General features: G+C 48.0%; 1 protein-coding gene across 6 annotated transcripts in view; it reads right to left on the bottom strand.

Annotated features, from left to right (window-relative positions):
- CHD2 (chromodomain helicase DNA binding protein 2) overlaps positions 1–13,782 on the bottom strand; it is a 119,177-nt gene that overhangs the window by 63,916 nt on the left and 41,479 nt on the right. For 4 of the 6 annotated variants that reach the window (XM_060259791.1, XM_060259792.1, XM_060259795.1 and 1 more), the window contains 4 exons: positions 7,999–8,132; positions 5,903–6,128; positions 4,065–4,165; positions 2,333–2,377 (listed from right to left, as the gene is read on the bottom strand). In XM_060259791.1, coding sequence (XP_060115774.1) covers positions 2,333–2,377; positions 4,065–4,165; positions 5,903–6,128; positions 7,999–8,132 — 506 coding nt within the window. The remainder of the gene's footprint in view (positions 1–2,332; positions 2,378–4,064; positions 4,166–5,902; positions 6,129–7,998; positions 8,133–13,782) is intronic. The other 2 variants (XM_060259793.1, XM_060259794.1) reach the window with 1 other exon arrangement.

Below are 13,782 nucleotides of genomic sequence, written 5' to 3'. Positions count from 1 at the left end.
TAGAGCAAACTAATCTATGCAGTAGCTCACGACTTCAATGCCAGTAGCTCACAAAGTAGAATTTTTGCTCACAAGACTGCAGCTTAGAGGGAACACTGGTCCCGACTAATAGGTAGGTAACTGTTTATAACGTTGGAGAAGCCGTGACGCATTGATTTGCGAAAAGGTCTATGACTGAGGAAGGTGCACGCCCAAACTGGTTTCCATTGAATCTGCGGCTTTTCTCCTTTGCGATAGCAACTACTGAGGACGATGCCTTGGACTCAAGTCTACTCGCAGTTGTAAAGAGACTTTCATTTAGAGACGAGATTACTGAAAATCTCGTACGTTACTGTGTCTTCAACAATACGGATTTATACAATTGTGTTGCGCAACTCAATCTGCCTTGGGTTTTGCCACAGTTCTATAGCAGTCATCATCGGAACCGTCTCATCCACCCAGAATACCCAAATGCAAGCGATCGCTATTGAGAGCAAAAGGAATGCAATATCCCGCAAGGCGCTGACACAGTAGCAGGCGCGTGCTTTGAGAGTACAACGCCGTCGGCTTTCTTCCAGGCAAGCTCCAGTGGGAAAAATCTCAGGAAATGGGTCTAAGACCCCAATACTGTTCAGCCTGACAGTGCAGACCTGGACTGACTATTGATCCAATTCAGAGAGATCGTCAAACACAGAATTTCTTCATGGTTTAAAAGCCCATCGCTGTCAGACGCTACTGGACTTGAACAAGAAGCCAAGGAAACCTGCCTGGATCACTCAAGCAGTTGTTTAGAGAAGGGAGCTGAGGACTGCGACTGCCCAGCAACCTCCTGGGAAATCAGGTGATGCTGAAGAGCCAATGGGATGTGACTGAGGGGCACAAAAGAGCAGACGGCCTTCTAATTTCCTTCAGCCTTGGCAAGTTGTCGTTGGGAAGATAGTGCCCATCTGGTAGCTTTCCTCTGGTTTTAAACAGTTTTATTGATAACATATGGTAGCAAATTCTGATTATATCATTACTATCTCTAACCCATATATTTTCCAATCCCCTCTCCCTCCGTTACTAGACTCCCGCCGAGGTTATATACTTAAGTTCAGTTAAAAGGGTACCCTTAACCAATCAAAGTTCAATTTCTTTCTTTTCTCATAATCATGTTAAAAAATTGTCCAATGTCTTTTTACATTCCACTCTTTCTCTATATATCCTCTAAATTTCTTCCGCTCCCTTTTAAACACGTCCAAATCATAGTCTCTTAAAGTTCTTGTTAATGTGTCCATCTCGCTCCACGATAAAACTTTCACAATCCAATCCCATTTCTCTGGTATTTTTTTCTTGCTTCCACAACTGCGCATACAATGTCCTAGCAGCTGAGAGCAAATACCAAATTAGAGTCCTCTCTTCTTTTGGAAATTTTTTCCATTTGTAATCCCAACAGAAAGGTCTCTGCAACTTTCTTAAAGTCGTATCCCATCTGGTAGCTTTTCTCTTTCAAGCCGCCCAACCGTCTCCAGCTTGCCAAGACCACCCCGCAGCCTGAGAGCCCAGAGTGAAACCAGGCCCGCATTCCGCGCTGGAGGAAATGGTGATGAGACGTCGTGCTCCATTCTGGCTGCGTGTTCAAAACCACCTCCCGCCTCGCTCAGGAAGTTCATTCCTCTTCATTCCCGGTTACCCTTTCAACCACCCTGTAGGGTAGGCCAGGAGGATTATCCTCACGGCGCAGGCAGATGATGGACTGAGCAGGGTGTGCAAGAGGCCACCTAGTTTGTGACAGAGAGGAGACGTAACCTGGGGTCATCCCAGGTCGAACACTTACAGCATCACCACCCTTCTAAACTCATTGAGTCTGATCTGGGTCAGCGCGTGGGAGTAAGCGAACTAAGCAATTGCCTAGGACGCCAGCTCCCAGCAGGGGTGCAAGTGGGCACCCCCTCCCTGCTCGCACCGTCCCTAAGCCTCCGACTTGGCTCTGCGGGGTCAGAGGAGCTCCCTGGTCCCTCAGCGCCCAGAAAGAATGGTGCTTCCCATCCTCAGCGCCCTCCAAACTTGGAGAGCACTGGGAAGGGGAAGCACTGAGTGCCTGGCGTGATGACATCACCTCTGGGTGACGTCATAATGGCACGCATGCGTGCATTTTGTGCGCATGCAATAACTTTTTCCCCGGGGGGGGGGAGGGAGCACGTTGGGGTACTGCCTTGGGCGGCAGAACCCCATGGGCCGGGCCTGAGTCTGACGGACTTGTAAGGGCGTCATTCAGCTTCAGAGCACACTGCTAGCCATACAACATCTGCTCTCTCCACATGTGGTATCGTTACAGTTTCTTGAAACTGAAGCAAACAAAAAGCCAGCTTACCTGGGAATTCAGAACCAGCTGTGGCTGATTTGCTTGTCTTTACAGCTAAGGGTCAAAGGGGAGAAGGGAAGGGGAGAGGGGGAAAAGCCCAAATAAGGTAATTTTAGCATGTCGAGGGCCACTGGAGAAAGCATCACATTATTCCGTAGCTTTCCTCACACTCAAAAAAGAACTTCATCTCACACGGCGGCACTTTCAAAATTACTAAGTTAAATAGGCCGTAACGTTCTGATCCCTCTTCTTTCTCTCAGCACAGCAACGGCTAGCTCTAACTTATTCTTGTCTTACTGGACAACAGATAAATTTGGCAGCAAATGGGACGGCTGTATTAGCCTTTGTAACATTTTTAAAAATAGAGTGGCACTTTAAAGACTAACAACCAGGGCATTTTTTGGAGCAGGAATTCCTTTAAATATTCGGCCGCACACCCCGATGCAGCCAATCCTCCTGGAGTTGACAGCAGGCCCTCTACTAAGAGCCCTGTAAACTGCAGGATGATTGGCTACCTCAGGGGGGGTGTGGCCTAATATGCAAAGAAGTTCCTGCTACCAAAAAAAAAAAGCCCTGCTAACAACATTTATTTCAAGTGGGTCGCCGTGCCGGTCTGAAGCAGCAGCACAAAGTTCCGAGTCCAGTCAGCCCACCTTTAAGACCAACGAAGTTTCATTCAAAGTATACGTTTTGTGTGCTTGCACAGTTTTTAAAGGAGCCGCCGGACTTAGACATTTATTTTGTGCTTTTGTGAGTCACAACCTTTTCTACTCCTGCTAGTGTTCTCCAAGAATTGCGCAATATTTTTCTAGCAGATTCACCAACTCAGTTTGTATTTCTTAAATTTCTTCACAGTTCAATCGAGAAGAAGACGACTGCAGATTTATACCCCATACTTCTCTCTGAATCAGAGACTCAGAGTGCCTTACCATCTCCTATGTCTTCCTCCCCCACAACAGACACCCTGTGAGGTGGGTGAGGCTGAGAGGGCTCTCACCAAAGCTGCCCTTTCAAGGGCAACTCTTGCGATATGGCTAACCCAAGGCCATTCCAGCAGCTGCAAGTAGAGGAGTGGGGAATCAAACCCAGTTCTCCCAGATAAGAGTCCACACACGTAACTACTACACCAAATTGACTCTTTTCCATAGTTTTCCTCATGCTCAAAAAAGAACTTCATCCCACACGGCTGCACTTTCAAAATTACTAAGTTAAATGACCATAACATTTTGATCCCTCTTCTTTCTCTCAGCACGGCAAAGGCCAAATCTGGCTTATTCATGACTTATTGCAGATGCGTGACTTATTGCTTATTATCGAGATGCAAAACCGTTTGAGATGTGGGCCCTTAAAGCGGTAGCAGAAAGAGCCCAGATATGTGATCCCCAGGGTTGGCATTCTAGCAAGAGCTCTTTTGCATATTAGGCCACACACCCCTGATGTAGCCAATCCTCCAAGAGCTTGCAAGGCTCTTTTTTGTAAGCTCTTGGGGGGATTGGCTGCATCAGAGGGGTGTGGCCTAATATGCAAAGTTGCTCCTGCTAGTATTCCACCCCTGGGGATCCCGGAGATTTCAAGGCAAGAGACAAGCCCAGGTGGTTTGAAATGCCTGCCCCCGCGCAGCGATCCACGACTTCACCGGTGGCCTCCCAGAACAGGGCAACGTGTTATTTCCCATCCCAGATTTCAAAGTAACCCGGAATCAAAAAACCACTTCCCCCAAAAATGCCCTCACTCCACTCACCGATTACCCTTTCCACTATCTGATACTGCTTGTTCAGCTCCGCCGCCAGTTCTTGCTGGCAGTTATAGTATTCCACATCCTCAGGGGTCACCTTTGCCAACCTGTGCAAGGAAGAGACAGGTAAGCGTGCAGGCAGAAGTTCGGGCACTCAGGTGCTATCTTGCTCCATAGCGTCACAAATTTAAAAACCAATCTGGCTAAAGAGCTGGTTCTATATCTCTCCTAGAGTTGCCAACTCTATGTTGGGGGAAGTCCTCTAGCCGAGGTGGCCAAACTGTGGCTCGGGAGTCACATGTGGCTCTTTCACACATATTAGGCGGCTCTCGAAGCTCCCGCCACCCTGGCAGCCAGCTTGAAGAAGGCATCTGACTCTTTCAATCGTTTCTGTAAGCCGAGCAAGCCAGCGGCATGGAGAATGCATTTAAAGTTGTTTCCGTTCCTTCCCTCCCTTCTCCGTGGCTTTCCAACATCTAACGTTCACGTCTTGTGGCTCTTCAACATCTGACGTTTATTCTATGTGGCTCCAATATTAAACTAGTTTGGCCACCCCTGTCCTAGAGATTTAGGGGTGGAGTTCAGGGGCAGTGGAGTTTGGGGACAGACCTCAGCAGAGTAGAACACCACAAAGCAGAGGTTAAGAGGAATGGACCAGACATAACTGTCACTTTGTTGGGCCAGGTCATGTGTGCCATAAGTGTAATGCCAGATGCTGGAGAAATAAACTCTAAGGCAGTTGGCTCCCTTCCTGGAGCGTGACGATCTAGCAACGGTGATCCATGCAACGGTCACCTCGAGGTTGGACTACTGCAATGCCCTCTACATGGGGCTGCCCCTGTGCCGAACCCGAAAATTGCAGTTGGTGCAGAACGCCGCGGCCCGGTTGTTATTGGGGCTCCCAAGATGGGAGCACATTCGGCCGGGGCTCCGGGTTCTGCACTGGCTGCCAATACTTTATCGAGTTCGGTACAAGGTGCTGGTCATTACCTTTAAAGCCCTATATGGCCTAGGACCTTCCTACCTAAGGGACCGTCTCTTCCCACACGTTCCCCAGAGAGTACTGAGATCGGGAACTCAAAATCTCCTTGTTGTCCCCAGGCGAAAGGAAGCCCGTTTGAAATCTACAAGGGATAGGGCCTTTTCCGTAATGGCCCCTTCCTGGTGGAACCAGCTGCCGGAAGAGGTAAGGGCCCTGCGGGACCTTGCTCAATTCCGCAGGGCCTGTAAGACAGCCCTCTTCCGGCTGGCTAACCAGCACTGAAAACTGAAACCTGAAACTGAGTGTAGTTTGTAAGATCGCTGTTTGTTTCTAACGTTTTAAGTATATAACTGTGTGTAATGTTTAGTTTTTAACTATGTAAACTGTGAATTGTTTAATTTTTATGCTTAATTTTATACTCTTATGTTAGATTTTACATGTTGTAAGCCGCCCTGAGCCACCTGGTGGGAAGGGCGGGATATAAATTACAAATAAATAAAATAAAATAAATATAAAGGACAAACCCAACTAACAATATATATTTTTACTCAAAATGCAAGCAAAAGCAATTGATTCCTAGCAATGAAAGCCACTGATTTACTGGGGAACCCACAAAATCCCCAATAAATGTATTTAATCATATGCAAGACCAGTTTTTCCCCCAAGGGTTAACATAAAAGGGGGAGTACCTTACATTTCCATATATACCAGATGCTTGCGGGCCAGGTAAGACCCCTGTATGGGCCAGTTCCAGCCCCTGGGCCTTAGAGATGTCAAAGAGCCCACTCTCCAAAGCTGCCATTTCTCCATGGTAACTGATCCCAGCAATTTGGAGAGCAGCTGGTCCTCCAGTGGAACGTACCATTGCTTGGCCTCATCCTCTTTCTTTTTGAAGTTCTCCAGCTTCTTCAGGCCTTTGACTTTCTGCTGCTGCAGGGAGTCCTCGCTCTCCCACGTGCTGTGGATATACGACCAGCCCTTCCACTTGATTAGGTACTGGACCTCCCCTTCCTCCTCCTTGGGGTCGAAATCGGCACAGGGGTCGCCACTGGCTTCTGTGGCATAGACCGTGGTGGAAGCCCCAGTGGCTGTCAACAGGTGGGGGGCGAAAGTTAGGTTTCAAGCAAGAAGAGCAGCCTCTCTCTTAGCCCAAGGCAGGAAGATCCTGGCCACAGCCAAAATGTCCCACATGAAACCCTTAGACCAGGGGTGGCCAAACTATGCCTCAGGGGCCACCTGTGGCTCTTTCACACATATCCTGTGGTTCACAAAGCGCCCCACTGCCCTGCTGGAAGGCTTGGAAAAAACATTTCTCTCTTTAAATCACTTCACCAAGCCAAGTCAGCCGGCAGCATTTAAAGTTGCTTTCTTTCCACCTCTCCCTCCCACATCTCTTTGCCTTCCTTCCTTCCTCCTTTTCCTTCCTTCCTTCCTTCCTTCCTTCCTCCCTCCCTCCTTTTCCTTCCTTCCTCCCTCCCTCCCTCCTTTTCCTTCCTTCCTCCCTCCTTTTCCTTCCTTCCTTCCTCCCTCCCTCCTTTTCCTTCCTTCCTCCCTCCCTCCCTCCTTTTCCTTCCTTCCTTCCTTCCTTGTCTTGTGGCTCTCAGACTCTGACATCTTCTGGCTCTCAATCATCTGACGTTTATTCTATGCAGCTCTTTTGTTAAGCAAGTTTGGCCACCCCTGCTATAGCTCATCTTGAGGCTGCAAGACAGGGTGGGACATGTGTACAAATAATCTCCCCATAAATAACACAGATCTTCCTTCCTTCCTTCCTTCCTTCCTTCCTTCCTTCCTTCCTTCCTTCCTTCCTTCCTTCCTTCCTTCCTTCCTTCTCTCCCTCCCCTTGCAGCTCTCAGACATCTGAGGTTTATTCTATGTGGCTCTAACATTAATCAAGTTTGGCCACCCCTGACTTAGACAGTCTCGAAACTGGAATAGCACCAGAAGGCTGCACGGTGCAAGGCTTAACGCAGCTGCAATCATTCTGCAGTTCCCACTCAATGCTTTCGTGAAGCTTCAGCAGGAGAGCCTCCTACAGCCTCCTTGTCAACTAGCAGCTTCTCTACCAACAAATTTTCACTTCACTTCTGTGAAGTAGGCTAGAAGTGCCTCCAGACAAAAAAGCCTTCCATTAGTGGAAAAACCGCTGAAGCTGGAAGAACGTTCCTTCGGCTGGAAGACTGCAACGAGCTTAGCCAACAGGTTGGCAGGAGACATACCTATCCACCAGAAGGTTCAGCTCGGAGCTGAAAAAACTATTCTGCTTCTTTATATATGAATTGATGGGTCCATAAAGGGACATTTCAGGCATTGTGGCAAATTTAACACCATTCAGTGCCAACACAAATGACCATCAATTTCAGTGCATGCTAAATAACAGACAATGTTTTCCGAAGTAGCTTCCAAAGTAGTCCAGCTGCAGGGCGTGGGCTCTGGATGCGAATGGTCCCAGGTTCAATCCCCACTTCCAATTAAAAGCACTGGCTGGCTGGAAGGCTGAGAAGGGCTTTGGCCGGAATCCTTGTGGAGGTCCTGCCACCAACATCCCTTATAAGAGAAGCCATATTGGATAAGGCCAGTGGCCCATCCAGTCCAACACTCTGTGTCACATAAGAGAAGCCATGTTGGATCAGACCAATGGCCAGGACACTAGAAAGCCCTCCGACTGTTGTTTCAGTTCCTTTGTTTCCGGCCTGCTTTATCAACACCACCATGTTTTGGAACACTCCTTCATGTTTCAAAACTCCATTGCTGAAAAACTTCTCTAAACATTAAATAAGGGAGCCAAACTTTCCTCCTTACTGCTCTAGCTTTCTACCTGCCAGGAGGTTGTTATGCAGAGGAGCATCCGAATGCGACACTCACCACCTGCAGTCTAAAATGGTGCAGTTCGTTCGCCCCCCTCAACATTCTACTACTTGGTCTTCCCGTGTGCAGAAACCCAGCCAAAGGCCTTACCTCCCTTTCGGCCGACTCTCATGTCCATCACTTTCTCAATCGTCTCGCTGTTATCCTGCTGCTCCTCAGCCCCTTCGCCGGTCATCTCGATCAAGTCGTCCGAGTCTGTCTCAAAATCGTCGTCCTCCTTGTAGCTGGGGCAAGACCAAGAAGAGACAGCGTAAAAGCTCTTCCCCCTTTTGTCCTCTTTTAAGGCAGGATTCAGATCAAGCAAAGGAAAAGACCAGCCCTGCAAGGCATTTGCGGGGAAACCAAGCCTATTCATGCTTTCCAAAAGGAATCCTGGAATACCTGTTGCCATTATTAGCAATCTTAACAATGAGTCGTTCTTAAGGGTTTAGAACAGGGGTGGCCAAACTTCAAACTTGCATAACATAATAGCCACATCGAATATACATCAGATGTCTGAGAGCTGCAAGACATGAATGTCAGATATTTGATAGCTGCAAGACAGGGAGAGAGAGCGAGGGGGGGAGAGAGAAAGAGAGAGAGGGAGGGGGAGAGAGAAAGGGTGGGGAGAGAGAGGGGGAGAGGGGAGAGGGATAGAGGGATAGAGGAGAAAGAGAGAAGAGAGAAGAGAGACAGAGAAAGAAAGAGAGAAAGAGAGAAAGAGAGAAAGAAGAGAAAGAGAGAAAGAGAGAGAAAGAGAGAAAGAGAAGAAAGAAAGAAGAAAGAAAGAAAGAAAGAAAGAAAGAAAGAAAGAAAGAAAGAAAGAAAGAAAGAAAGAAAGAAAGAAAGAAAGAAAGAAAGAAAGAAAGAAAGAAAGAAAGAAAGAAAGAAAGAAAGAAAGAAAGAAAGAAAGGAAAGAAAGAAGGAAGGAGGGAAGGAGGGAAGGAGGGAAGGAGGGAAGGAGGGAAGGAGGGAAGGAAGGAAGGAAGGAAGGAAGGAAGGAAGGAAGGAAGGAAGGAAGGAAGGAAGGAAGGAAGGAAGGAAGGAAGGAAGGAAGGAAGGAAGGAAGGAAAATAGATGGATGGATGGTGACTCCTTGCTTTTGGAGTGCCCTTCCCTTTGAAGCTCACCTGGTGCTTACCTTCTCTTGGCACCAGGCCCAAGGCTTTTAACAAAGATGTTTCATATTTGTTAACTGACTTACAGTCATTTTCTACCCTACAACCTGTTTTCTCAGCCTCATTTTAGACAGCTCTGTGTAATGCACTGTTATCATCTCACTTGCTTTGTTTCCAGTCGTTTTTTATCAGCAATGTTTTTTAATTGATATCGATTTTATGGACTTTTATTTGTTGTTCTTGGTATATTCTTAATGGTTTTCACTGCGAGTCGCCTCAAACATGGCAGGAGAGGTGGTATATGAAGCTTCTAAATAAATAATGAATTAATGAGTTTCGTATACCCGAAGTACTAACCAGCCAACCTCGCCGCAAGAGAATAAACGGACGTAAATCTGACATCAAAAATGGCAAAATCCAGAAACCGATAGAACACTTCAATCTACCAGGACATTCCATAAAGGACTTAAAGGTCACTGCAGTTCAACAGAAAAATTTCAAAAACAAAATCCAATGGGAAGCTGCTGAACTGGAATTATTTTGTAAATTTGACTCAGTCAGATGTGGATTGAGTAGGGACTTTGAATGGTTCTCTCATTATCAGAAATCACTGCTTTTCCCTTTCAGGTATTCCGTTCAGATCCATCAATAGAAGGAAGTGGTCACACCCAGAACAGATTGCACCTTCTACCTCTTTCCCGACTTTTGCAACAGCTTTGCACTTACAGTCAGATTGGTGTAGTGGTTAAGTGTACGGACTTCTTATCTGGGAGAAATGGGTTTGATCCCCCACTCCTCCACTTGCAGCTGCTGGAACGGCCTTGCGTCAGCCACAGCTCTCTTATCTGGGAGAACCGGGTTTGATTCCCCACTCCTCCACTTGCAGCTGCTGGAATGGCCTTTGGTCAGCCAGAGCTCTCTTATCTGGGAGAACCAGGTTTGATTCCCCACTTCTCCTCTTGCACTGCTGGAATGGCCTTGGGTCAGCCAGAGCTCTCTTATCTGGGAGAACCGGGTTTGATTCCCCCCTCCTCCACTTGCAGCTGCTGGAACGGCCTTGCATCAGCCACAGCTCTCTTATCTGGGAGAACCGGTTTGATTCCCCCCTCCTCCACTTGCAGCTGCTGGAACGGCCTTGCATCAGCCACAGCTCTCTTATCTGGGAGAACCGGGTTTGATTCCCCACTCCTCCACTTGCAGCTGCTGGAATGGCCTTGGGTCAGCCATAGCTCTCTTATCTGGGAGAACCGGGTTTGATTCCCCACTCCTCCACTTGCAGCTGCTGGAATGGCCTTTGGTCAGCCAGAGCTCTCTTATCTGGGAGAACCAGGTTTGATTCCCCACTTCTCCTCTTGCACTGCTGGAATGTTCTTGGGTCAGCCAGAGCTCTCTAATCTGGGAGAACCGGGTTTGATTCCCCCCTCCTCCACTTGCAGCTGCTGGAATGGCCTCAGGTCAGCCAGAGCTCTCTTATCTGGAGAACCGGGTTTGATTCCCCCACTCCTCCACTAACAGCTGCTAGAATGGCCTTGGGTCAGCCAGAGCTCTCTTATCTGGGAGAAACCGGGTTGGATTCCCCACTCCTCCACTTGCAGCTGCTGGAATGGCCTTGGGTCAGCAGAGCTCTCTTATCTGGGAGAACCGGGTTTGATTCCCCACTCCTCCACTTGCACCTGCTGGCATGGCCTTGGGTCAGCCATAGCTCTGGCAGAGGTTGTCCTTGAAAGGGCAGCTGCTGTGAGAGCCCTCTCAACCCCACCCACCTCACAGGGAGTCTGTTGTGTGGGGGAGAAGATACAGGAGATTGTGAGCCGCTCGGAGTCTCTGATTCAAGGAGAAGGGCAGGGTATAAATCTGCAGTTTTCTTCTTCTTACATGGCACTCACTTCCTGCATCCACTCCCCCCTTCCCTTACTATCTATATATCTCTAGCCAGTTTCTACTGACCTTCCATGCATCCGACAAAGAGAGTTGTGTTTCTCGAAAGCTGATGCTACAATAAAATTTGTTAGTCTTAAAGGCGCTGCTGGACTCTTTACTATTTTGCAGAAACAGAATAACAACACCTAACTCCTCTGGATCTATGACCAAAGTACTAAAACTCCATTTCCAAAAGGCTTAACTAATAAAAGGCCTTGGAGATCCATTACAATACTCAGTCCAGGGCATCCAATGCAAACATTTGCTTCTTATAATTTTTATTTTAAACATTTTTATGCCATCTTTCCAGTCAAGTAGGATCCCCCTAAGGTGGCATGATTTATTCCATGGTCTTCTCCATGATTTATTTGGCAGCTTTACATAATTTCTTCTGTTGATGCTTGTTAAACTAAGACTGGGACACAAAACACAGCACTCTCTCGTTCATTTAAAAGAAAGAGACAGAGAGAGAGAGACAGAGACAGGGACAGAGAGACAGAGACCAGGGGGGTTCTCTAGAATTTGGTGCCCATCCCCATATTCTGAAGGTTGAACTCTGGCAAAATTGCAGCATTCGCAACAAAACCAGCTTCGTACGCTTGCAGTGTTCAGAGCATTTCGCTTTTTTCTTCTGAGAAATCCCTACAAGACAGGCCAGTCTTATCACCGAGAGTGACTAAAATGTAGATTACATCGTCAGAGGATACAGGAATAAACAGCTTCAAAAGAGGATGAGACACATTCATGGAGAACGGGTCTATCAGTGGCCACTAGCCATGGTGGCTGAGGGGAACCTCCACATTCAAAGGCACTAAGTCTCTGAATCCCAGAGCCAGGAGGCAACATCAACGGAAAATATCAATGTCTGTGCCCTCTTGTCGATCCTCTAGATCAGGGGTGTCAAACATACAGCCCAGGGACTGAATCAGGCCCCTGAGCAACTGGCTCTTGACTGCTTCCTTCTCCCTCTCTCTTGCTTCCTTCTGCATCTCAGCTTGTTTTGCCAGGCTTGCTCAATTGCGCAGGAGCTACAGAGCAAAACCTCAATTTTCTCCATTGGTTGAGGCTCCTCCCCCTCCTGGCCCCCTGGGGAGGGAGAGAAAGAGCCAGAGCTTCCTTTGCTCAGTCCCCTGGATCCCACGGGAGATATACAAAGAAAGCACCTCTGAGATCAACAAGTGCTATTGTTTTAAGCCTGTTTTATTTTAAGGTTTTTTTTAAAAAAAATCTTTAGTTGTGTTTTTCTGTGTCCTTTAAAAAGTTTGTATCTCTGCTACCTAATCTTAAATAGGTACACACATGGCCCGGCCCAACAAGGTCTCATTTATGTCAGATCCGGCCCTTGTAACAAATGAGTTTGACACCGCTGATCAAGAGGAACTGGAAGTCCATTATGTGGGACAGAAAGCTGGACTAGATGGACCCTCACTGGCGTGATCCAGCAGGGCTCCTCTGATGTTCTTATGAAGGCCTCGGCCTCTCTGCCCTGCTGTTGGCCCTTCAGAGGAACTGAGTGGCCACCGTGTGAGACAGGAGGCTGGACTAGATGAACCCTCACTGGTCTGATCCAGCAGGGCTCTTCTGATGTTCTTATGAAGGCCTCGGCCTCTCTGCCCTGTTGTTGGCCCTCCAGAGGAACTGAGTGGCCACCGTGTGAGACAGGAGGCTGGACTAGATGGACCCTCACTGGTCTGATCCAGCAGGGCTCTTCTGATGTTCTTATGAAGGCCTTCGCCTCTCTGCCCTGTTGTTGGTTCAACTGGCTGGCCTCTGTGCAAGACGGGATGCCGGACTGGATAAGCCACGGGCCTGATCCATCAGAGTTCTTGTTATGTTCCTATCCCAGACAGAAATCTTTCCAAAATCTGCCTACGAATTCGAATGCTTGATGCAGAAAAGGTGGCCGCTCTTAGTGGACTGTAAAGAATGAGGACAGCACAGGGAGAAAAGAGTTCAGTCCCCCAAAAATGAGCCAAACATACACACTAGTGCTCTGATCCATGAGCCAGCATGGCATAGTGGTTACAGCAGGCAGTGGTGTCGAACTCATTTGTTATGAGGGCCGGATCTGACATAAATGAGACCTCGAGGGGCCGGGCCAAGTCGGATTGGGCCGAGCCATGTGTGTGCCTATTAAGATTAGGTAGCATAGATATAAATTTTATAAAGGACACAGACAAACACAAATATATATATATATTTATAACTTAAAACATGCTTAAAATGTTAGCACTCAGTCTTAAAGGTGCTTTCTTTGTATATTTCTTCCATGGGATCCAGGCAACTGGATCCTTCCCCAGGGACTAGGGGGGAGCCTCAGTCAATAGAAGGAAGAGAGGTTCGGCTCAGTAGCTCTGCTGTGCGATTGAGAGAGCCTGACAAAGCAAGTTATTCCTCCCCCCCTTCCTCTCCAAGGGAGGAGCCTCAGCCAATGGCGAAAATAAGAGGATTTGCTCTGTAACTCCTGAGCGATTGAGCAAGCCTGGCAGAGCACACTGTGATGCAGAAGGAAGCAAGAGAGAGGGAGAAGGAAGCAGATGACAGCCAGTTGCTCGGGAGCCTGATAGGAGCCGTCCGGGGGTCTGATTCAGCCCCTGAACTGCATGTCTGACGCCCATGGGTTAGAGCGTCTGATTAGGACCTGAGAGAGCTGGCGTTGAGTCCCCACTGAGCCACGTGGAGCACTGGGTGATCCTGAACTAGTCTCTCAGCTCATAACCTACCTCGTAGGGTTGTTGTAAGGGCAATCACGGAGGAGGAAAGAAGCACTTATGCTGCTGGGAGATCATCAGAGAAAGAAGGGGTAAAAAAAAATAAATGCCAGACCGCCACTTTGAACAAGTCTCTAGAGCAGGGG

The sequence above is a fragment of the Heteronotia binoei genome, chromosome 19 (genome assembly GCF_032191835.1).
Source record: "Heteronotia binoei isolate CCM8104 ecotype False Entrance Well chromosome 19, APGP_CSIRO_Hbin_v1, whole genome shotgun sequence".
NCBI classification, from domain to species: Eukaryota; Metazoa; Chordata; class Lepidosauria; order Squamata; family Gekkonidae; genus Heteronotia; species Heteronotia binoei.
This window is presented reverse-complemented; position numbering and strand designations above follow the sequence as displayed.